At 53.5% G+C, this 23534-nt stretch overlaps 10 protein-coding genes across 10 annotated transcripts; 6 read left to right on the top strand and 4 right to left on the bottom strand.

Annotated features, from left to right (window-relative positions):
• Positions 1–1549: 1549 nt before the first annotated feature.
• MFS2-2 (MFS siderochrome iron transporter 1) lies at positions 1550–3520 on the top strand (the record flags this gene model as incomplete). The annotated part of the gene is made up of 5 exons (XM_032024089.1): positions 1550–1758; positions 1811–2028; positions 2082–2730; positions 2786–2908; positions 2965–3520. 5 exons carry the CDS (start codon positions 1550–1552, stop codon positions 3518–3520), a joined length of 1755 nt encoding a protein of 584 aa, XP_031879144.1.
• A 1280-nt stretch (positions 3521–4800) lies between these two features.
• Positions 4801–6727, top strand: CGGC5_v015454 (General alpha-glucoside permease; the record flags this gene model as incomplete). The annotated part of the gene is made up of 4 exons (XM_032024091.1): positions 4801–4966; positions 5028–5857; positions 5911–6206; positions 6403–6727. 4 exons carry the CDS (start codon positions 4801–4803, stop codon positions 6725–6727), a joined length of 1617 nt encoding a protein of 538 aa, XP_031879178.1.
• Positions 6728–7227: 500 nt separating this feature from the next.
• Positions 7228–8004, top strand: CGGC5_v015453 (uncharacterized protein; the record flags this gene model as incomplete). Its single annotated transcript, XM_032024092.1, has 1 exon — positions 7228–8004. The coding sequence occupies one exon, from the start codon at positions 7228–7230 to the stop codon at positions 8002–8004; it is 777 nt and encodes a 258-aa protein (XP_031879177.1).
• Positions 8005–8897: 893 nt separating this feature from the next.
• CGGC5_v015452 (uncharacterized protein) lies at positions 8898–10874 on the top strand (the record flags this gene model as incomplete). The annotated part of the gene is made up of 2 exons (XM_032024093.1): positions 8898–9490; positions 9548–10874. The coding sequence occupies 2 exons, from the start codon at positions 8898–8900 to the stop codon at positions 10872–10874; spliced, it is 1920 nt and encodes a 639-aa protein (XP_031879179.1).
• A 293-nt stretch (positions 10875–11167) lies between these two features.
• ustQ-5 (Tyrosinase ustQ) lies at positions 11168–12268 on the bottom strand (the record flags this gene model as incomplete). The annotated part of the gene is made up of 3 exons (XM_032024094.1): positions 11168–11488; positions 11547–11939; positions 12005–12268. 3 exons carry the CDS (start codon positions 12266–12268, stop codon positions 11168–11170), a joined length of 978 nt encoding a protein of 325 aa, XP_031879145.1.
• Positions 12269–14133: 1865 nt separating this feature from the next.
• On the bottom strand, positions 14134–15198 carry oxd-1 (Phenylacetaldoxime dehydratase; the record flags this gene model as incomplete). The annotated part of the gene is made up of 1 exon (XM_032024095.1): positions 14134–15198. The coding sequence occupies one exon, from the start codon at positions 15196–15198 to the stop codon at positions 14134–14136; it is 1065 nt and encodes a 354-aa protein (XP_031879181.1).
• Positions 15199–15916: 718 nt separating this feature from the next.
• CGGC5_v015449 (uncharacterized protein) lies at positions 15917–16936 on the top strand (the record flags this gene model as incomplete). The annotated part of the gene is made up of 1 exon (XM_032024096.1): positions 15917–16936. The coding sequence occupies one exon, from the start codon at positions 15917–15919 to the stop codon at positions 16934–16936; it is 1020 nt and encodes a 339-aa protein (XP_031879180.1).
• A 1279-nt stretch (positions 16937–18215) lies between these two features.
• Positions 18216–19002, top strand: CGGC5_v015448 (uncharacterized protein; the record flags this gene model as incomplete). Its single annotated transcript, XM_032024097.1, has 3 exons — positions 18216–18586; positions 18645–18693; positions 18763–19002. The coding sequence occupies 3 exons, from the start codon at positions 18216–18218 to the stop codon at positions 19000–19002; spliced, it is 660 nt and encodes a 219-aa protein (XP_031879146.1).
• A 401-nt stretch (positions 19003–19403) lies between these two features.
• CGGC5_v015447 (uncharacterized protein) lies at positions 19404–20243 on the bottom strand (the record flags this gene model as incomplete). Its single annotated transcript, XM_032024098.1, has 3 exons — positions 19404–19587; positions 19650–19871; positions 19924–20243. The coding sequence occupies 3 exons, from the start codon at positions 20241–20243 to the stop codon at positions 19404–19406; spliced, it is 726 nt and encodes a 241-aa protein (XP_031879143.1).
• A 503-nt stretch (positions 20244–20746) lies between these two features.
• On the bottom strand, positions 20747–23324 carry PEX30 (Peroxisomal membrane protein PEX30; the record flags this gene model as incomplete). The annotated part of the gene is made up of 3 exons (XM_032024099.1): positions 20747–21277; positions 21329–22750; positions 23313–23324. 3 exons carry the CDS (start codon positions 23322–23324, stop codon positions 20747–20749), a joined length of 1965 nt encoding a protein of 654 aa, XP_031879148.1.
• Positions 23325–23534: the final 210 nt, after the last annotated feature.

The following is a 23534-nucleotide window of genomic DNA, read 5'->3' as shown; positions in this document are numbered from 1 at the left end:
GTTCCCAGCACCGCCCATCCCGCCAGTGCTCCGAAACAGCGAATGTACAAGCGCCGAGGCTTCTAAAGCACTAGCCTTACCCAATTCTTGCCGTGGAAGGCGTCACAGCTATGACCCAATGAGCTGAGCTGCTGCCTGACGATCTCGACAGTGCTGGGGTCTGCGTAAACGACCTGGATTGAGCTTCAACCCTCACCAGTACACCATCATTGAGATTCATGTTCCGAGACAGAGACTGGTACATCGAGTTTTGATTCTGCTGAATGACCTCACGGAGGATGAGAGTTGACATCTACTTAGCGGTCTTCAATCTTGAAAATACCGATAAATGGAAACGAGCTGCCATGCCAAGGGGAACACTGACGGTGCTTTGATCTATGCAAACCCCACCCAATCTTGAACCCGGCAGTCCGGCATGTGGGATTGCCTCGTTGAATTACCAATCGCGAATTCGGAAAGCCATTACGGAGAAATCAATTTGAAAGCTGAGAGCGAGCGATATTTCTCACACGAAATGCTACTCGTGCTTGAGCGGGTTGAGTTGCAGTTGATGGTCAATTAGGACTAGTCTCGTTGTGATGGTGGTCCCGCCCAGGTGGTGTTGTGGATGCTTCAGGCAGTGGTACCCGAACAGATATGCTTTCTGAACAATCATCCGATGTTCTGGGTTTTCACTGACAGGCACGACAAGAAAGCTTGGAATGTGTGCGATCGGTTCCGAGGCTGACTCTGGTTGAGAAAGCGAAAAGATCATTCTGAAGTATGTACTAGAGTCGCAAATTTCTTCGTTCAGTGCTTTATTCACCCAATGCCAAGGCGTCATGGGTCGTGATAGGTAAGATAGGATAGGGTTGTCCCCTGCGAATGAACGAAGTCTCGGTGGTTAGGAGGGTTCTGCGCCATTCCCGAGCTTCATCGTTAGCACGGGCTGGCTGCCTCTGAAGACCACGGCCCGATGCACTTGACCCATCATGCATCTCATCCTTCATTGGGTTATCATCTGACAGCTCGGGCAACGTACCCTTTGAGTCGTCGGCAATAATGACAAGAAGGGGTTCGCTCTCAATAAACACCCTTACGAGAGCAACGTCGCCCCGGCATGGATTTCGATCCTCCAATGACACCACTCGAGTCGTGAAAAAATTTGATCTTATCAATCTGGGCCCCCGAATCCACATCGCGATCCTTCGAGCCACTAGCGGACCACTCATCCCGTGTTCTCGGCCCCCTCAGACGAACATTGGCCGAGCCTGCCCGAGAACCATGTTGCCGCCCGTCGGTCGACGTTACTTCCCATGGCCAAGAGCGCTGTACTATGCACTCAAGACCGTATCAGCACGCGTTGCCACATAGCACACAGCGCACAACCATGTGTTCGTCCCACCCTTCATGCGGCCCATCTCTTGGCGCCTCTTGTGTTGCTGGAAGGATACAAGAACCCTGGCATCGCCGCCGTTGCATTCTTCACAGTTGAGTCTTTTGGACCTGCACGTTCCACGACCAGATTCCCGGACTCGTCCATTCAAGCGGCTTGTGGCCTCAAGACAACATGGCCTCTCCGAACGAAGCCGCGAGCTCACCAGAGATTGCTCCTGAGCGTCCCGTTCCAGCCCCAATTGACGACAAGGACCCCGAGATCGTCGATGAGAAGCCCAGTTCCGAAATCGATCCCAACACCGGCGGACTTGCAGGTGTCGAGAAGATTGAGGCCTTGACTCAAACATGGACCAAGCCGTGGCTTATCGTCGCCTACATCTTGTATGCGCAGTATGCACAACTCTTCCGGTTGCATTTGCTCACCTCATTCCAGCATCTGGCTTGTCTTCTTCACAGACTCGCTGCAACAACAAATTGCTAGCTCCCTACTGCCTTATGCAGTCAGTGACTTCGGTCTCCATGGCCTTATGGCCGCCACGGGCATCATCTCCAACATCGTGGCAGGAGTCAGCAAGCTACCGCTCGCGCGTATTATCGACGTGATTGGTAGAACGCAAGGCCTCTGCATCATGTTGGTTTGTGTTGTCATCTGTATGAAGCCTCCGTCAATGTTGCCGGAGACAAGAACTGACATGATCCCGCAGCTTTGATTCTCATGGCAACTTGTAACAACGTCGAAACCTATGCTGCAGGCCAAACGTTCTTCTGGACTGGCATGAATGGTATTGGTTACGTTCTCAATATCTTCATGGCCGATACCTCGACACTTCGCAACCGAATGATTCTCTTCGGCTTTACATCTACACCCTACGTCTCCAACACCTTCGCCGGGCCTGCAGCTGCCCAAGCTTTCCTTGACGGCAGCACTTGGAGATGGGGATACGGCGCTTTCACAATTATCATCCCGGTTATTTGCGCCCCCCTAATTATCATCTTCACCCTCCAGTTGAACCGAGCCAAGAAACTCGGTCTCTACGTCAAGCCCCAAACCAACCGCACCTTCTGGGAGTCGGTGAAATACTGGTTAATAGAATTTGATGTTGCAGGAATCCTTATTGTAGTTGCTGGATTCTCGCTGTTCCTGCTGCCATTCAGCATTGCTGGTTACCAGGCACACAAATGGGTTGAGCCTAGAATCATTGCGATGATCGTTATCGGTGGTCTTCTCTTGATCGCGTTCCCACTATATGAGAAGTACCTTGCGCCAAAGACTTTCATTCCTTGGGAGTTATTTCAGAACAGAACAGTCCTGGTCGCCTGTTTGCTCGGAGGGAACATGTGGATCAGCTTCTAGTAAGCCCAAAACTTCTGACGGATCATTAGCATTTCAACTCTAACTTTGCGGCAGCTGTTACAAGGTTCAGTTCTCGTCCTATTTGCAGGTCGTCTACGACCTCAGCGTCTCAAGAGCTGGCTTCATCACCAATATCTTCAACATCGTATCTTGTGCTTGGGCGGTTCCGGTTGGGCTGTAAGCGATTGTCGTAATACTCCCGTTAGTTCTGCGCTGACATCTCTTGTGTCCAGTCTCATGCGCTTCACCGACCGATACAAGTGGCTTGGACTGGCGGCGATTCCTCTTCAGATGCTTTCTACTGGTCTGATGATCAAGTTCCGTATGCCCGATACTCATGTCGGCCTAGTCATCATGTGCGAGGTTCTCGGCTCTTTCGCCGGTGGCACTATTGTCATGGTCGAGCAGATTGCCATTATGGCTTCCGTTGCTCATCGCGATGTTGCCGTCGGTCTCGCTCTACTGGCTCTCGTCACCAGTGTTGGAGGTGCTATTGGCCAATCTATTAGTGGTGCCATTTGGACCAACTTAATGCCCTCGAAGCTAGAGCGCTATCTTCCCGACGAACTCAAAGACCAGGCCCTCCTCATCTATGGTGATCTTGTCACTCAGCTCAGTTACCCAGTGGGTACTCCCGAGAGAGACGCCATCATTCGTGCGTACGGTGAAACGCAGAAGATCATGATCATCGCGTCGTTGGTGGCATTGATTGGATCGATTGTCTGGGTTTCTTTGATGAAGAACCATCGCTTGAGTGACAAGCAGCAGACAAAGGGTGTTCTGTTCTAATCTGGGTCGGGCTGCTCAGCTGCATGCTATGAAGCTGATATTCGATGAGCGATACTTACATCATGTTATTTTTTTCAATGAGTTGTTCAAGAGGTACGAAATCATGCAGAGAATCTGAACTACGTGACGGGCTTGTTCTAAGGCATACGGCCAGTGGTCCATAGTATTGGATCCGAAACAACGACTTCAAGCTGGCATGACACAGTCTCACAGGAAGAGACCAATCTTCCACGCAAAGACATTGTGGTCAATGCCCTTCCGCAGGCCGTTTGTGCTGAGGTTTGCTTTCAGCGAATGCCACCCAAACATAGTTCTGACTTCAGGAAGTCATCCCAGCCATTTAGATTGTCAAGTAGGATAGAAGTGACTCCAGGAACACTAGATGTCAATAAGAACATGGCAGAACCACCGCTACACCCCATTTAAAACATATCCAAGCCTCTCACAACCCAATCGCAACCTGAAGCCAACACCACCGTATTTCCGCCAAGGCTGGTGATACCGAAACCCTGGGACCTTGCCGAATCCGAGGCAATGTGCGGAGGGATCCGGGGTTGGTGTGGGGTCGGAAGACGGAAGACGGAGCTCGGAAGGGCAAAAAATGCCCAATCAGTTCGGTGATCGACTCACTGACGAAGCCACGAGGGCTAAGAACTGCTTGAAACGGAACCTCGCATGTATGTGCCGCTGCTAGCGAGCCGGGCATGCCAGCCGAGTGTGTCTAGGGTCCGATATTCGTTGTTCGTTGGTAGGCTCTTGAGTGATGTTTTTGGCTGGGACTCCGGAGCAAAGCCGTGTGAGATTCAATCCCGGCCCACCACCGGAGCCGTCACAACCAATCTGCGTCTACGAAATTCCACCCGGTGTATTCAGGTTGGTTGTGGCCTCCGCAAAAGAACCTGCAAGAGAACAGGTCCTGCGGCGCTAACCCGCAAATACAGGCCTCTTCCCCGCCCCCAGCCTCCGAGTCATGTCTTCTCCAGGTCCATGTTGTGCCAAAGACGGTAGTCTTTAGCATTCTGGCACTCGGGAGATGTCACCTCCACGTGGAAACTGCGGAGGGCGGGGAGAGCTCTCCATTCGCTCACGGGGAGAGCTGGCAAGCCCCTGAACTTGGTTCACGCGATGATAGTTTTCCCAGAGTATAAGACTTTGGGCGATCCCACCGGATCCTGGAGCTTTGGACAGTCGAGGTCCCTAGAGCACGATACTCGCTTGTCTTTGCAACGAGGTCCGTTCCACTAATCCAAGCCGTTAGTACCGAGTATTCGTGGCCCAGCATGGCGGACACGAAGGCCGAACCCACGGTCCAACATGAAGACAAGCAGCGTTCCGAACAGCTTGAGGACGTGAATGTCGCAGCTGCGGCCGCGCTTCCAACAACTGCGGTCAACGACAAGCTCACATTCGCTGATTTCTGGGACAACAAGCGCGTTTTGGGTTTCTGTCAGTTCATCCGATTCACCTTGTAATTTGACCACCACACACTAACCTGACCAACTGACAGGTTTGATGATTTACCTTCTGCCTATTAATTTCGGATATGAAGTCACCACGATCGGGAAATTGCTCGCAGTCACACCCTTTGCTAAAAGATTTGGTCACGAAATCGGCGGAAAATGGGTTGTCGCAGCCCGCGACCAACAAATTCTCAACGCCGGCGGTACAATCGGTATTTTCGTCTCGGCATTCGCAACAGGCATCGTTAGCGACTTCATCGGCCGCAAGCGAACCATCATCATCGCCTGCTTCATCTGCGTGGGTGGTATCATCCTCCAATACTTCAGCACGACCGTTCTCATGTTGTTCGGCGGCAAGACCGTTGCCACTTTCGGATTCGGTCTGGGCCATTCGCTAGGCCCGGTGTTTGTTGCTGAGCTGGCCCCGGTCAAGATGCGTGGTGTGTGCCTCGTGTTGGTCAACACGATGATCACTATCGGCCAGTGGCTCAACTCAGTGACGGTGCTGGGGAGTGATCACTACAACAACGACTTGTCATGGAGAATCCCTCTCATCACCCAGCTTATCCCCCCCGGCCTGCTTCTCCTTGGTCTTCCTTTCCTTCCGGAGTCCCCGAGTTGGCTCCTCATCAAGGGCCGCCGGGAGGAGGCAGCCAACTCATACCGACGATTCAACGGACCCAAGTTTGATGTTGATGGGGCTATGGCTGTAGCAACAGTTGCCATTGCCAAAGAGCAGGAGGCCAAGAAGGAGCAAGAGTCCAGCCGCTGGCTTGATTGCTTCAAGGGCTCGAACGGGCGCCGCACTCTCATCATTGTCATGGTGTATCTCGCGCAACAGGCGATCGGCGTGAATTTCGTTAGCGGTTATTTGACGGTTCGCACACAATGACAGCAATTTGACAGACACAAGAACTGACATGTCACTAGTATTACTTCCGTCTTGCCGGAGTCAACAACCCCTTGGCGATCGGCCAAGCCGCCTACGCGATCCAGTTTGTCGGTAACATGACATCATGGCCGCTGGTCGACAGATACGGACGACGTCCCTTGATCGTTGGCGGTGTCTGTACGATGACCGCTCTTCTGCTCCTTATCGGCGGCATCAGCACCATCGGCACTCAAACATCTCTGTCAGCGACAGTGGCTTTCATGGTGATCTGGGGATACTTGTACCAGGCGACGCTTGGCGCCGTTGCGTACTCTGTCGGCGGCGAAACTGCGAGGTAAGCTGCACGGATACCATGTTCCCATGTGTTGAAACTCGGGACCCAGAACCAGTCGAACGGTTTGACCCTGAAGCCCCAGTGTTGGCGAGACGGTGATGCCGGGACACCGGGTTGTGGGCCGCGACAGACCGGGGGCCCGTTCAAATTTGTAACAAGGACTGGCTTGCTAACGAGATTGCGAAAAAAAAAACAGTGTGCAACTCCGTCAAAAAACCTACAGCATCAACATCATGTGCTCGACTGCGGCGTCTTGCCTGGTGCAGCAGGTGATGCCCTACTTGATTAACGCGGATCAACTTAACCTGGGCGGGAAGGTCTGCTTCATCTTTTTCGGCCTGTCTCTGCCCATGTGCGTCTGGCTCTACTTCTACTTCCCCGAGATGAAGGGTCGCAATTACGCTGAAATCCAAGAGATGTTCAGCAACAACGTGCCGGCGCGCAAGTTCAAGACGTACGTGTGCGAAGCCAGCGCCGGGGGCCAGGCGCAGGAGAAGAAGCTGCAAGAGGAGGAGGCATGAAGGTGCAACCGGTGGGGAGGCGGCAGCGAATGGTGTAATGTTTAATGAGTCGCTCAAAACCTGAAGGCCATAGGGCTCTTCTGATAAGAAGCTTAAATGAGCAAAACACCATTCGCGTTAATGAACACACGATGTCGCGTGCAGCCATTGGTGGACGGCCCCCATTTGAGCATTTCGGTTGGCTCTCTGTTGAGTGTTGCACGGAAATTGACAAGGGACTAATGCGGTGACGATGATTAGCGACGTTTTATGTTAAATAAACAACGCAGTGGGCCGGGATCATGATCGGAGATTAGTGTGATCCTGACGCCCTCACGCAAAAAACACTGAAGCTGTCGTGGACCGTCCACATTTTTCTTTTAAACCCCCGCGCTCCACGATGGCTGTGCATCTGGATCAGCACTTTTGGGGGCAGAATCCAACAACTGCAGTTGATCACTGAGACATTCGGCAACCTGAACGACGATCAACAGCGATCAGCAAACCAACACCGATTCACAATGGTTTCTCAACGGCTCTGGTGCCTTGGCGCCGCTCTTCTTGCTTCCTGCGCGCAAATTGTCAGCGCCGACATTCCTGAAAACGCCGTCGAACTCGATCTCGTCTTCCCTCGTGATGGCGGCAAGTACGGTATGACTTCCAAGGGCTACCCGGTCCTCCTCAACATCCAGAACCCCAACGTGGCCTACCATTACGGTTACGGCTTTGTCTGGGATATCTACTCGAGAAACAAGAACTCCTACCTTCGCACCGCTGCTCACGGCTCCCTTGGCGCCACCATCTTGAACGACACCGAGTTTGGTGACGGCCCGCACCTTGAGGTTGGCTACACCGGTCACCTCGCCGCGGGCGACTACACCTTCGCTTGGGTCTACGGCCTGGGCGCGCAGTGCGAGTTCACCGAGCAGCCTACCTACAGCGAGTTCAACCTGAACCCTCGTGTCGCCAACGGCAGCTTCGACTTCACCGTTGAGAGCGACGGCTCTGAGCCGACCTTCACCAAGACCTGCCCCACGGCCGTTGGCAGCATGAGCTACGCCTCTACAACGACTTACAACTCTGAGGCTACCAGTGTCTGTGGCGTCACCGCGACTCCCACATTCGACACCGATCCTTGCAAGGCTACCCTCAGCAATGAGCAGGCGACCAGCGTCTACAGCGAGTTGGGATACGCCGCTGCCACCGGATCTTCCAAGGGAGCTGCCGACTCCAAGATGCCGTCAGCGTCTATCGCCTTGTTCGCTGGTCTTCTTGCTTCCGTCGCGGCCTTGGCATAGACGTAGAGACACAGCTTACTCGCGCATGTGGAAGAGGCGCGCCAACCATGCGACGAGCAGCATCCAGCTGAACAGCGACGGGCATCGCGACCTGCCCGATTCGCAGCCCTACGGCCAACACCTCCCTCGAGCGGGAGGGTGTCGAGTGGCGGAGCGAAGGCGACATATGCAGATAGCATCGATTGCGTCTTATCTTGCTGCTGTGCCGTCGTTAGCGTCACTGTCTTAAAGTTGCATCGCAGCATGCCAACCTTGTTTCTGCCCACAGCTGCGCTCTTTTACCCTATTGCAGAACGGCACAACACCAAAAATAAGCCAGCGATCTGCACAACGTGGCTCGGCGCGGACCTGGGCCTCCGGTAGAGCCTCTGGGTGGACAGAAGTGTTTGAAGAGGGGGGACGGGAGGAGAAACAAGAGTCACGAATCTGAGGGGTTTTGAGAGACAGAAGAACAAAAGATACCCAACCACCGTCGTCCGTGTACAGGGTTGGTTCAGTTCAGCCCCTATGGGCCCAGATCACTGCCGTCTTTGGTAGCTCGAGTCGGCCTGCAGGGAGAACAGCCAATGACACAGGACGTCGGCTGACGTTAGCAATGAATACACAACCAACGATCCAACGGCATTCGTCGCTTTCTGTTCAGGCTCCAATATGTGACATGCATCTTGCATTCTGATGGTGACCTGTCAGCAGGCATCCCACTCCGTCTCGGAGGGATGCCGTCGGCGTTGCCCAGGCTCCAAGAGTAAGACAAGCTTTCTAGGCAAACTGGTATTATTTGAGGCTCCCCAGACTCCAGCCACCATGCAACTTGCCGTTTGATCGGGCCATCCGTTGTTTGCTTTTCTGCCGGAAGCCGCTGACACATGCGACCAGGATCGCGACCAAGCGCAATGGCACAGCAGTACCGTCAACACTCGCACAATGCGAGCACGAGCTCTGAAGACACTATTTTTGTCAGCCAGCCAGACAGCCCGTTCATTCAGAGCCCCGATAAACGACAGAGCCTGGGATCTTACAAGGCCTATCAATCGCCCTACATTTCTGTTCATCCTGAAGATGTACCTGGCAGCGAACCTGCTTTGAGTAGCACTGGCGAGTCGAGACGATCCACTCGCTGGAGCAGAATCTCAGAGAAGACACACATCAAGTCCGAGAAGTTTTCCAACTCAGGAACATGGACCTTTGAAATAGCCAGTCTTTGCGTCACCGTTCTCGCTGTTGCTGCCATCATCGGCGTGCTTGCTGCGTATGACGGTCGGCCCTTGGCATCATGGCGATTCCAAATCACCATCAACGCCGTAATTGCAATGCTCGCCACTGTCGCGACTGCAACCATTGCCGTTGTTCTCTCCAGCGGCATCAGTCAGCTTAAATGGATTCACTTCAAGACTCGTCGCGAACCTCTGTCTGACATGGAGATTTTCGACGATGCAAGTCGAGGGACCTGGGGAGCCTTGATGATGCTCCTCAAGCTCCGCGGAGGGTAGGTCAACCCCGCCATATGTACAGTAACAATAAGACTGACATAACATTTGTTCAGATTTCTAGGATCATTCGGCGCTTTTGTTGCCATTCTCACCTTGGCATTCAGTCCGTTTGCACAGCAAATTGCTACTTTCCACGCTCGTACTACCGATTCCAACGAAGGCGCCACCAACCTGCGCTCTCAGCAGTACATGATTGCACTGAGCAGTCAGACCGCGTCCGAAGGATTCATCCCTATTCTGCCGTTCAAAGCTGCGGTCTACAATGGCCTCTTCGCTGAGAACGGCAAGCCGTGGTTAAGCCTTCCTGTCAACTGCCAGACTGGTAATTGCACCTGGGAACCATTCGAGACTCTTGGTGTGTGTAATACTTGTATCGATCAGACCGAATTCATGACCAGGTCCTGCGAAGATGGGTCGACGGAGGACATGACACAGTGTGGCTGGGCTCTGGATAATGGAGCCAGACTCAAGACTCACGCTGATGTTTTCAGCATGACCCCCTTATTTCCTAGAGGCCTAGGAGATATGACCTACTCAACCATCATGAAGGTCATATTTATGGGAACCGAGAAGCAGAATGGTACTGCCGACGTTGTTGCACCCTGGGCGAGGCAGTGCACATTGCAGGCTTGCGTCCAAACCCTCAAGTCTTCAATCAAGAATGGCGAACTCAACGAGACAATCACCCATGTCCAGACCAACGATTCTGTTCCCACTGCTACAACCAATGACCTGGAGCCCATCTACATCAGTGGCGAGAGCGGCAATGAGACGTATCCCATTGACATGAAGGTCATGATGGGCATGCGCTCGTGGTTCTCAAACCTGTTCCGCAATGGCTCAGCATCGCGTAATGAGGAGGTTCTCAATCAAACCATCACCAGTCCTGACAAGGTGATCGTCAACCTCACTGTTGGTATCTCTAGCGGCGAGACATTCTTCGACACCGACATTGTTCAAGCGTTCTACTGGAACTACTACGAGTACCCAGGCGGTATCGACATGCTGATGAACGATCTCGCCACCAGCGTCACAGTCAGCTTCCGAAGTTTCAAGGGCACCAATGTCTCTGGACTAGCACATACCGTGGAAAGCTACATCCATGTCGAATGGAGTTTCCTCACGTTACCTCTGCTCACTGTCCTGCTGACAGCTGCCTTCTTGAGTGCTGCAATCTACCAAACCTGGCGTTGGAAGGCAAGTCTATGGAAGAGCAGCGTTCTTGCGACACTGGTTCACGGACTAGACCGGAATGCGAGAGAGCGTCTTGAAGACTTGGGAGGCTTGCGGGAACAGCAGAAAGAGGCGAAGGTCGTTACGGTGCAGCTAGATGAAGGAGATGGTGGGCTTCTGAAGATGTCCAAATACGACGACATCTGAGTGCAAGTTTTTAAATACTAGATTGATACGGGACAGGCATGCAAAGATTAACTAATCCGCTCCTTACTATGATAATGCTAATGGTAATGACTGAAAGCGGTGGTTGGGATGACGCTTGAGCGAGATGTCAAAAGGCTTTGTCACATATATCCCCGAGAGGCTTTGTAGAGAGCAGTCTTATTTGAATCAAAGATAAAAAGTTGCTTGCATTTTTGACCTGTACCTCGTGTACGATGGTCGATACTATTTACATTCAAGAAAAACGCTGATCAGTTGTCATCCAAATCGATGACTTAGACGTACTCGGCGCACATCACGTCGCTACCCAGATCCATGACTTCGGCAATCGTGGCGTTAGGCATGATACCAACCATCCACAAGTTGTGGTTAAGGGTAGTCTCGTTGCCAGAGTCGCCGTCATAGTCGAGGATGGAAGCGCTGGGGTACTCCATACCGTTTTGCTCGAGGTAGCTGTCCAGGGGAATGTTGCGACCACCCATGTCGGTCAAGCGGGTAGTGAGGTTGGCCTGCTGCCACTCCCACCAGAGACGATCCAAGTTTGTGTGGTGAAGGAAGAAGAGCGGGTCACCGGGGCTACCGACAACATCAAGCATCTGTCGGAACGGCGTCAGTTATCAATAAGCCAATGAATGTGGGCAAGGTCAAGCTTACGGTGCCACCAACAGCAGAGTGGCCGGCGGTATGGGGGTTGACTTGGTAGCACTCGAACGCCGCGGTGTAGTTCTCGGAGGCGAAGCACTCGTCGATGTATTGTTGCTGGCCAGTCTGGAAGCCATTGGAGTTGAAGGAGCGTGTCAGGCAGTCGTTGGCGTAGTTGGAGGTGGAGTTGATGTGAAGCGTCAGGTTGACGAAGGGGCCGTCGGTAACGCAGTCGCCGCCCTCACCACCAAAACCAGTGTCGGGATCGAAGACAACAGACTGGTTGAGGGCGTCCATGTCGAGGACCTCGTTCCAGTAAGGCTGGCCACCCTCGTAGCCGCACTCAGACTGAAGCAAGTACTCGTGGACACGCATGAAGTAGCGGTGCCAGGGGAGGAAAGATCCCTGTGTTGATTATCTGATTAGATCTCCTTGTTCAATCAAAAGCTCATGTTTTCAGAACACCCTACAGTGTTGTGGATAACATTGGACTGCACAATGTGGGCCCAGTCGAGCTCGTCCCAGCGGTTGATAGCACCCTCAATGTCGGTCTTGGCGGTGGTGTTCATCAAGCAGAGTTCTGCGTTGATGTACGCCGACTTCTCGGTATCGGTCATGTTGTTCCATGCCTTTCGCTGCGTCTTTGTCGTGCAGGTCGTGTTCCACGAGGCCGCGGCGGCCGCGAGGCCAGATGTCGCGAGGACAGTGAATAAAGAGCGAAGAGTAACAGTCATTTTGGGCGAGTTCTAAAGAAGGAAAAGACTAAGAAACGACTGAAAAGGAAAGAGCGAAGTGAGATGGTCGAGTTGAAGCCAAGAAGCTGCTGGTGGTGAAGAGAGAAATGCCTGAACTCCATGGCGAACAGACACAACTTATAAGATTTTCGCTGACTTAGACCAGGCTACTGCACGATGTTCCTCATTGCCCAAATCGTGATGTTCAACATGGGAGATTACTGCTGCTGCTGCGCAATCGGCCAATGCGCCTCGCTTGGCAAACCGCGTCACCCCGGCTTCATTGGGACGAACCGGCGTTTGTAGCCCACTTCCCGTCCCGTTTCCCCTTTTAAGCGGAGTCAACACCGCAGAGACATGTGGGATGAGGCTCCCATGCTTAAAGCTTCCCCTGACTAAGACCCAGAATAGAAACAAAACTCTCCACACAAACACGTAACGTATAGCCTTGTTATATGGGAGAAGGGCTCGTTGGCAGCCATTGGCCTGGGTTGCGGTGAAGGCGATTACGTCTCTTCGGCTCCGACCGGTGACATCGTGGCATGCGCGATACCGTATTCTTTTGTGGGGGATCTCGGCTCCTGAACAGCTCCTGCGCGGCCCCCGAAGAGTTGGCTCAGATAAACAGCAAGCTATCCAATCCGGTCCCTGTTGTTAATGCACGGCTGTTGGGACAGTGTTGCAAAGTCCACAAGCCGCGTCAGTTGGAACTTGAGTAAGCCTGGGGCTCATCCTGCAGCAACGATGTCTCTTGATCCGGGACGAGGGCCTCTAGTCTCCTGCCTCCAGCCTCATGGCGACTAGCATCAACAAGGTTGCAATGGGATTCACCTCATCGGGGATGGGCACTTCCACGACATTCCCTTCGAGTAAAAGTGCCCCCTTGTCAGGCGTCTTGGCGTATTTGTGGACGTTATCATAAAAAGAGATGTACGGATACAACTGGTGAACGAAAGTGTCGAGAAGTGTCTGGCCGTGGTCGTAGAGAGTTGTTTGTACTGTCGCGGAAAACCCTCTCAGACATCGAAGCACCTACTAGTGTCTTATAGCCGGTCCTCGCTCAGACTTCGACTGCCACGTCGTTCATCAATATAGGAAGCCTTATTTGGAGTGAATGGGATGCGATGTTGGGCGAGAATTGCAGATAATTCGGTCTATGAAAATCAGAGACTGGAGCCTGCGGTATGGATTTGCAGCGGCGACGTCGTTGGTTGTGCGGCGAGACCAGAGGGACGGCAATGATTTAATGCGCAATGCAACCCTTTTTTTTCGCGTGATCATTTCTTGAAGAGACTGAAATAATTAGGGTTGGTTTGATACAACAATTACAGACACGCTGAAAACGAGCGATTCAACACTAAAGCTTGACCGGTGTCCTTTCAAGGACTTTTCTGGAACACCACTGCTCATAGGATGTTGGTTGACAGCACGCACTCCATAGCCAAGAACAAAGGGTAATCGGCAATGTTGTTCTGGGCAATAAAGACATGGTTCTTTTTATGGGCAAGAACGAGTCGATCGGCCTGCGCGTCTACTCCACTTCGGGAGTGGCTAGCTCCGGTGAGTCGTCCATCGTCAAGTGGGAGTGCCAAGCGACATGGACTCTTACGGTATTTCCGCTGAAATGTCCACATCAGCGGGGACTTCAGAGCGGCGGCCGAGACGATCTTCGGGATATCGGACAACCACCGGGGGAAGACCCGTGACACCGGTACGGATCTAGAGCCCGCGGTATATGTATAGAAATGTCCGCATGCCGCCCGCGGCAAACACATCCGAGCTTCACATCTCACCAAGAAATAGCCATCATGTGTAGGCTTAGAGTCGAAAACCATGGTGTTTTTCCTATCTCCATGAAACTGCAACTACCTCGATACGTCATCCAAAGAGATGAACCTAATTACCCCAGTGGTGGGTAGGCAGTTGACGTACACAAAAGAAGCCTCGCCTTTCTTCAGTACCGATACCTCATGCCACGTCCGGAACTTCCTCTCATTACCGAATGTCTTCGCGTGCTTGATGGCCCCGAGGTAGATCGCGAGATGGGATTTGTGTTTCTTGGCCCACTCCTCCAGGGTTTGCAAGCTCGTGAAGAACCCAGCGCCACATGTTTCTTTCTTCGTATGGCCTGCTTCATCACGGTTGCCAAGATACCTCAGCCCCATCGCTCCGCCATCATTGCGATTGTCCCATAAGTAACCCAAACCATTTCTCAAAGTTGGCTCCAGGTTATTCTCATAAGATTTGGTCTCTTCAGGGCCACAGTTCTCCCAGAATTGTCCAGATCGGATGTGTACCATGTGGTCATAGTTTGTCCCAACCAGGTGTTGCCCAAGTCCCTTCGGTGTCGTTTCTGGCCTGCTGCCTTGAGCTGCATCGTCTTGCTCGAAGAGGTCGTGCGCAGATTCAGGAATACGGTCTCTCGCAGCGCCCCAGTACGCAGTCAACTCATGTTCCGCCGTCTTGGTTTCGGGCAATTTCGCCAGTCCAGGGAGGTAATCGAGACCAGAGTAGTTTGTTTCCAGTCGAGAAATCGGTGTCAGGAAACTTTCGGTCCATAACCCAACATTCTTCCGGACGTTCTCGGGCAGGCTGGAGTGTATTGAGGGGAGACTGAGTCGCTGCAAGCTGCGCTTCCCTTTCGCTTCATCGTTCCAGTAACACATCCAAATACTTGTACCCGGCAAGTCATCGCCATCCAAATAATTGAACCGCTCTTTTGCCAGTGGCGGGTCCTCGCCTCCATCAAGCCAAGCCTGAACAGCTGCGTTGACTTGCTCGATGTCATTGCCGCTGGAGTGCGGCTGCACGCCGATGTAAGCCGTGAACAGCCGCTCGACACCGGCGGGAAGAACCAACTGCCAGCGTGGAATCGGAGGTTTGTGATTCTTTGGCTGCCGAAGAGGATATGTTCGCAAGGGACAGGCCATGTTTTCTATCTTTCGCGAGTGCCTGACTTTGATTTTGAGTCTCGTTTCGAAGCTTGAGAGGGGTATTATGTGCTTCAATCATCCATGGAAATATGTCTGAAGGGCGCGGTAAAACGACATGCAGTGGAGCCGATCAGGGAAGAGCCATTACTAACAGAAAACGCCATTGGTCACAGGACCGGAATCGTGCAAATCGCATCGGGAGCTACTTTTGGCTCCGAGTCAAGATGACGAACAGGTCATCGGTACTACATGCGCCAAATTGCTGTCATCGGCAAGATACTGTGCATGTACTGTTGGACAAGTCAGCTCAAACATACCACTCTGACATCTCTTCCATTATATTGAGTGATTTGTGCAGGAAAACATATTCTTTCAGTTGGCGAGATGTTTGTTTCGGGTTCGCTCCTTTGAGTGATTCAGAACATGGCACCAGCATTGGAATAATCAGACTTATTGATTCATTGAGTGAATGACACCACGTCAGTCCTAATGAACCGCAACAGCATAATCTTTGTCTTTATGTCTGCGAACAAAAGAATTGTCAACTCATTTTCGGAGAGACACTTAAGCCCGGGCCTAGACCGCACCTTCTCACGTTGGTAGCGTCACAGTAAGACAACTCCAACAACTAAGTGAATCACAACCAAAAGAACCTCCCAGCTTTAGAAATAACACATTAAAACCAAATATCCGATTTCCACCAAAGGTAAGCAACATGTCTTTTCCAGCCTCTCATACTTACGTCCCGGTCACGGCGCCAGCCAAACGTGGCCCTTCTCTTCGAGTTAACACCTCTTCCTTCGAATATGGCGAGAAAGCGGTCTACCGAAACACCCTCCGGATTGCCAACCTATCTCTCTCTGCCGCCATCGAAGAAGTTTCCAAGCAGCCCCTACCAGAATATGACCTTTACTCTCATGAGCGAGCGCAATTTTCCAGCTTCGCCTTAGAGCACTCGGGCGATGAGGGTCAGATGGACTACCTCCACTGGAAGATGGTGCACAACTGCCGCCCGGGGAGTATTTGGGCCATGTGCGGTTGTGAAAATACCATAATCGAAGTGCCGGGCGAGAATGAGGAGCCCTTGACGAATGAGGAGTGGAACCGGCGACTGTATGATGACCAGATCCCATTTGGCCTTCCAACGAACCAGCCTTCGACTGCGAACATCAACAGCGCAATACTGACGGATTACAACGGACCCGACTCACAGTCTGGCTCTTTGCAGTCGTTACAGGAGGCTAATACGGGAACCATTGCACTTGATCAGCAGGATCTGCAACAGAATTGCGATGGGTCTCCAAGTTTGGATCGGTCTGCCCCCTCGGAACCGTTGAGTCCTCTCGATGCGAATCCAGTCGAGCCTTCGTTTCAAATGCCCTTTCCTTCTGAGCTACAAGTATCGTCTACAGATATTTCTGGTCAGCTCGCGTCCCAACCCGAGCCCTTACTTCAAAGGCCCTTCCCTTCTGAGCAACAAGCATCTTCTACAGACCAACCTTGTCAGCCCGCGCCGCAACGAAATGAAAACGCCGAAGAATTTGTCCCAAACCTTCGGGGAGGTCATACTCGAACCGAGCGCGATGCAGAAGGAGGGCGCTTGGCGTGTTCGAAGAACAAGTTGCAGGTGTACTTAGGCCTGCGGATTTTGATAATTGTCTGCGCGATTGGAGCCCTGGTAATGCTCATTCTCTTGATTATATTCTACATCAACCGGAAGCTTCTCTCTAGCTGACTGCCGGCGCGTAGTTCTACACAGAAGCACTTGACTATTGGGTAAGTTGGAATTCAAAAGGGTGCACAGCAATGCAGGACAATAGAGGAGTTTTGATATGCGGCCGGATACTTCGGGCTAACCGAACAATATGACCTGGTTGCATCGACTAATATCTCGTTCTGATGTATGTGTTATGTGCATCACCGCTGTTGTCGTCTTCGCGTTCATCATTCATACCGTGCCCCTATGGCTTGTGCCGTCAACAGTGCCACCTCAACCACGAGCATCTTCGCATCATCTGCCTTCATTGGATGCTGGCGTCAGCAGGACTAACCGAAGCATCCGGCAGTCTGTTCAACGCAGGTATCTCTCGACGATTAGCCTGGAAGTCATATTGGTGAAGTTACTTTCCAAAGAATCTTCCATTTCCCATCATGTTTCACCAGACACAGCACGGCCTTAGATGAACCGCATCTGATCTCGAACAGAAACCGCTGCACATCACCGGCTTTACGAAGTCCACGAATGAGTGACCAGCGGCTGCTCCGGAAGCTTGCAGCGGACGTTCGAGAAGCCATACCGTTGACGAGGCCGGTTCTCGAAACACCCACCCACCTCTCATAACTATGATAAGAAGCCCAAGGTGCACACCACATCACGCCCACCTTGGTATCATGACGTTCATTCATAGTTTGACAACGCATGGATGAGGCTGTCGAGGTCGACCCGAGCAGCCGGTGTGGAAGACCGGATTCGGAATGAGGGGTTGAATGAGAGGACGGACCTTGACCAAGGACAGCTGCCATGAACCTACAACGTATCGTAAATGATTCGTAAATGTCGAACCTGAATTTGATACATAGCTGAGTAATTAAAAGCGAAAACAGTCACGGAAGCGACATCCTGGTGGTTACCATCGCCTGTACGCATCCCCGTTCTTCCCAGAACACGCGGCAAAGCTCCCTCTTATTACAAGATGGACAAACACCACAGCGACGACCGAATGGCAGTCGCGGAACGGCATGTCTTGGCAGATATCGAGAGGGTGTAGGGCCCAAGCTCCCTCCGTGAGAACATGCCAACCCGGTGAGGGGGTTCGTGATTTGCATGATGAAGCCGCCAGGTTAGCTTTTCGTCCGATGCCTGATCATTAAACTAAACTGGATACGGATACAACATCAAGCTCCCATGAATATCTAGAAAAGCTCTCTGCAGCCCGACAGTTTGTAGATGGTATCAGGCAGTATCTCGATCTATCACAAAAACTTCTTACAACGTTACTTGATCTGCTACAAACATGTTGAAGAACTGCATGCAAGCATTCCTCCTTACCCTCTGGGCCTCACACACTTATGCCAAAGCCTTGGAGGCCCCCATTCCAGGCTACGGCGTCTTCGTTCCGCGATGGGAGATCACCGGTCCAGACGGTAAGAACCTCGTGCTCCGCGGCACGGTCGAGGAGGTCGCAGGTCAGCTCCGCAGCATGAATCCGGATTGGGATCACAAAGCCGCCACCCGTAATCTCCAGGACCGCGCTGTCTTTGACGACAAGTCGAACACGCTCTGTCACAACTTCCGCGAGGGCAACCGCTCGGCTGCCACGCTGGATATTGACTACCTTCGCTCCGTGCCTGGGAAGCCACTCAATGGAGCCGGCCCGGCCAATTGGTACCCTATCCTCTGAACTATTGCTTCTTCTCAGCTGAGCGCCGCTAACCTCTCACAGCGGAAGAGTGAGCTGCCGGAACTCTACCGGAATTTGGTGGTGCAACGACGTAAGTGAATGACTCCACCACCAACAGCAGACCCTTTGAGAGCACATCTGACATCCCTGAACAACTCAGGTCAACAGCCCTAAGGAGCTCACCTCCTTCGCCGACATTGCAGACGGCGCCAGCCGCGTCTTGAGCGTCTGCACAGACAAGTTGGACGCCAACCAGGGAGAAGCAATGACCGTCAGCGGCCAAGCCTTCCATCCGGAAAACTGGAACGTGGTCATTCGGGGTGGTGACGATTGTTCTAACTCTGGCCAGAACATCTCAGTCAGAGGACTGAAACTGTCTCGATTCTTCAAGTTTTTGTGAACATAACCAGGGCAGGCCGGGTTATGAATGGGCAGTTTTGTTCAACTACAGCACCGCTGTCGGCCTGGCTATATCCAGACGTGTTGCAACTACCAATATCCGCCGTTCAAGAATTTTGTTCACATTGCTCACTTCCTTCCACCGTGATGACAGTCCAGTGATATGATGAGAATGTGATTATATCAACAATATCTTGCATTTATTTCCTGCCTTGATATAAGGGCAATCATCCCTACAATCCTTGCGGAAAGGGGTACTGATTTCTGGCTCCCGGTAATTGATGACACGTAAACTGTTAATCATCTTATCGCACTGCTCATATCAGTGAATTCTTCAAAAGTCGTACACTACTCATAAGTCGTGTTTATCGATTCTCTCCCTGATCCCCAGCCTCGAACCCATCACGAAAGCTCACCAACAAGTCCCTCCCAGCTCTCATCCTCCAAAGCCAGTCCCCCAGACGTAGTCCCATACCCCCTCTCCCTCTCCCTGAGCACGCCCTTCCCCCTCTTCTCCTGCATCCTCCTCTGATCCTCGCGATACCACCTCCAAACCGCAACCCAGAACCCAACAAAGAACAACGCCCTAAATCTCGTCAGCCCATCCCTCCATCCGCCAAGATGAACCGTCCAGAAATGAGAACTCACCACATCAAGACAACCCCAATCACAACCCCAACCAACCCTTTCCCCGTACTGCCAACACCCCCCGCACAAACAACGACACCACAAAAGCTCGCCATAACCAACCCGGCAGCCTGCATCCCCAAATCTGCCAGCCTCGTCCGCGACTTCACCCCATACAACGACACCCCCGAAAACGAGACGCTGAAGAGGACCAATAGCCCCGGCGACGCGACCTCAGCCAACCTGTGTCCCGTCAGCATCCACTCCCTGTCACATCAACTCATGCCAAACATACCAAACCCACACCTCAAAGTCCTCCCCATACATACCCATCCACACAATCCACCCCTCGACAAACACCACAGAAACACACTGCATCACCAGCAACGCCGCAAAGGCGACATCTCCCCGCCCCAGACCCCACCATCCCTTCGCCTCAGCGCCGCCGGAGGAACGGTCCAGCCGTACCCTCCTCAACGCCGCCTCCTCGTCGTAGTCTTGGACCGTGATGATGGGCAGGTACCCCGTCGACCCGTTCCACGCCACCTTCTCCTCCTTGGGCGAGCCGACGCGCGTGAGGATTGCCATCAAGGCGAGCCGTGATGCCGTTTCCATGGTTTTCAACCTCTCTGCGTGTGTTGTGTGACGTGGCGACGTTGTAAAGGAGGCGTGATCCGGTTTCGTGCGATTCCCTGGATTATCGATCCGAGCAGTAAGCCGAAACAGAAACATTCGACTCGACGTTTATTTTTACAGAGGCAAGTCGTATTTGAACGCTGCGATAACGTCAATAACAATAAGTTGTGGTGTCGTTTGGTCCAGATGACCACCCACCACCACCTGGCACCTGAGCACCTCATCCCCGCCCCCTCAGCTGGCCAACCCCAGACTCATGTCTTAGTAGCACACGAGCACGCGCGAGACTCGGCATCAGTCACATATCTCTGTTATACACGCTACATCATTACTCCAAATCATAATTCCGTCCGGGACCCATCATACTCTACAACCGACAACGCCAAAAATGCCCGCCCATCCGTCCGTCCAAACAAACCATGCCCTCCCAATTGAAAGGAGAAGATGAAGCGTCATAATACTGGCCACGGCGGGAATCGCCTTTACTCCAGGCTCATCCTCGCCTCGTCGCCAATACCCCATTGCCCGCCGTCCTTACCCTGCAGAGCAAGATTGAGCTTCAGCCCCAACGCCGCTGCTTCCTCCTCGCTCTTGGCCTCGCTGGCCCTCCGGCTGCGGTCCTGCTCCGTGTCGACCTTGCTCGAGATGCTCTTGTCCGTAACTTTTCTCCTGAGCGAAGGCGTCTTGAAGAACGACCTTCCACCGGAGCTTGTCGATAGCGTCGACGCCGTATCGTCCTTTTCTCTTTCCGCATCCTTGTTATGTATCGTTAGATCCGGCGTTGATTGTGCGGGGGAAACCATCTTCTCCTCGAGAGTGCTGTATCTCTGAGTCGTCAGGGCGGGACCCGGGGGACTACCTATCGGCGAGCCGGGTCGCGGCGGCGCTTGTGCTGCGTCGAGTTCGTGTGCAATCTCGTCCTCGGAAACCTCCACCAGTTCGGCATCGCGGTACCACTTTCTCCGGCGCGTCCATCTCCCCCAACCGTCTGATCCACGGCGGCCGTTTTGCCACTGTGCCCGTTAGTTCTAGCCTCGTTGCTTCCTTGTCAAGGAGAAGCATACCTTGTTATCGTAGTATATCCAGCCGTTCTTACCGGCTTCCCCGTCGTAGTCCACTGGCTCGGTCCCATCATCGGGCACACCGTCAACCCGCCACTTGCTGCCCTCAACCCACCGCCAGCGCATGTTGCTACCATCCTCGACTTCGGGCAATTCAAAGGTGTCACGCGACGGCACAGGGTTGTTGTGCTCGTCAGTCCATGCAGAGCGTTCATAGGCGAACATGCTCTGCGTCCAGCCGAGGCCGACCCACCGTCTTTGGTTCTCGTAAATGATGAATGTGAACTTCACACCAGCGTCCTTGCTTGTGGCGTTGTTGCTGTGCCTGTGAGACTGCTGGCGTAAGGCCTTGGTCAGCTCTGACGTCGCCGGGCGCTTCGCCTGCACCTTGCCGGGTTCTCCATTCGCAGACAGGTCCACCGCAATTGCCTTGACAGGCTTCTCAAACGTCAGGCCGGTGAGCAGAGCAGCCGTCTTGCGAACCGTTGCACTACGCCACAGAAGTGTTCGAGCGACGCGCATGACCCTGGCATGCCATGTCAGGACTAGGGTGCCGAAGAGCAGCGCTATCCTCCTCGTCGTGATGATGCGCAGAGGAGGCAGAGTCAGAATCACCCAGAACGGCGTGCAGAACAGTATCCTCACGAAGAGCGTAGTTAAAGCCGGTCTGGTGGTGGCCGACGTCGGGGTCCGCTGGGTGCTCAGGAAGTCCGTCAGCTCGAGTAGCGGCTCGAGGAGCACGTTACACCGTCCGGTGAACTCCTTCAGGGTCTCGACAATCTCGTCCAACGTCTTCTGGTGCCTTGTGTTTGTGATCTCCGACTCGTTGCGTTGGTGTCCCTTTGCGGCGTTGCCGGTTGTGTTACTCTTCGGCGCCAGCTTCTGTCCCTTGCCTGCAGCCGAAGGTCCCGCAGCCTGTCCACCGGCAGCATCCTTGGAGGCCGGTTCTGTCCATCCGCTGCTGCTCAGTGGACTGAAGCGACGGCCATACATGCCCAGTATCAAGGTCAGGACGACGACGATGGGCCCGGCCATGCGCACGACAATGTCTCCGTACAGCACGACGGCCCAGAAGGAGGCGAGCAGGAGGAAGCTCTCCCACGGGTCGTCGGTGGTCCATGTCAGCAACCCTGCGAGCTTATTGAGAGGAAGCAAGAAGGGATGCGAGTATGCCAAGGCGCGTGTTATCTGGGGTGGTGTGGCGAGGAGCAGAGGCGACTTTTGATGGACGATGATTGTTGAGCGACGGGAGGAGCGGCTCGGGGTGTTTGCGGAGAGGGTGACGGGGGAGAAGGTCGCGTAAGTGGGGAGCGCGCCGGAGGGTGTGCCGTCGTAGCCGGAGCTGGCTTGGGAGGGATCGATCGAGTCGGCATCGGGGCCGCGGTGGGCTTTCGGGGTCGACATGTGGACTAGCCAGGGCGTATCCTACGCGAAGCACGGGGAGGTTAGCCGGGCTGTTGGGGGTGGATAGACGATGGATGCGAGATGACAAGCAGCAGCAGCAGCAGCAGCAGCAGCAGCAGCAGACGATGCGGCGGCCGGGCAAGTCAGTGTCGCTGCAGAAAGGCACACGAGGCGAGGGCCATTTGGGTGCAGGACAAGAGAGAGTCGACGTAGTTGGAGAAGAGGGAAGAGGATGTGGCAGGTGAGGTTATGACGTGGCTGATGCGTTGAGAGAGAGCCAAAGCGCGAGGCCAGGCCGAGGAGCTTTTTGCCGTGTGGTGGTCAAGTGTTTGCCCGAGGAAGGTAAAGAAAGGTGTAGTGTAGTGGTTGGTGGTGACAGCTGTCCGGAGCTCTCTCTGTTTGCTGGAGTGCTTTGCTCTGCTGAGCTCGCAGCGCAGTGCGCAAGGATGCGGCAATGCGACGATGGATGGGACGGAGAGGAGTGGAGGCAAACAACAGACAGGCAGGCAACTCGTCTGGCTGGATTGGATGCCGATGGACGGGGCAGATGGAGAGAAAAGAGCAGGGGGAGGTGGTGGCTCACAAAGGCAGCCATCAATGTCCGGGCTTCCGCTGATCTTCGGGGGGCCCTGCTGCGGGTTGCTGCGGGTGTTGCTCGCTGGCCGGACCTCGTCGGGTTGCGGCTCGTCGACGACGACGGGAGGTCGAGATGGCGGACGAGGACGAGAGACGTCAAGTCAAGAGGTCAAGAGGTCAAGAGGTCGAGGGGCCAAGCCCAGCCGCGGGGAGAATGGAATGCCGTCGT

This window comes from Colletotrichum fructicola (genome assembly GCF_000319635.2).
Source record: "Colletotrichum fructicola Nara gc5 chromosome Unknown KSG_Nara_v1_contig09, whole genome shotgun sequence".
Lineage (NCBI taxonomy): Eukaryota > Fungi > Ascomycota > Sordariomycetes > Glomerellales > Glomerellaceae > Colletotrichum > Colletotrichum fructicola.
The sequence above is the reverse complement of the archived record's forward strand: the minus strand, read 5'-3'. Positions and strand labels throughout refer to the sequence as shown.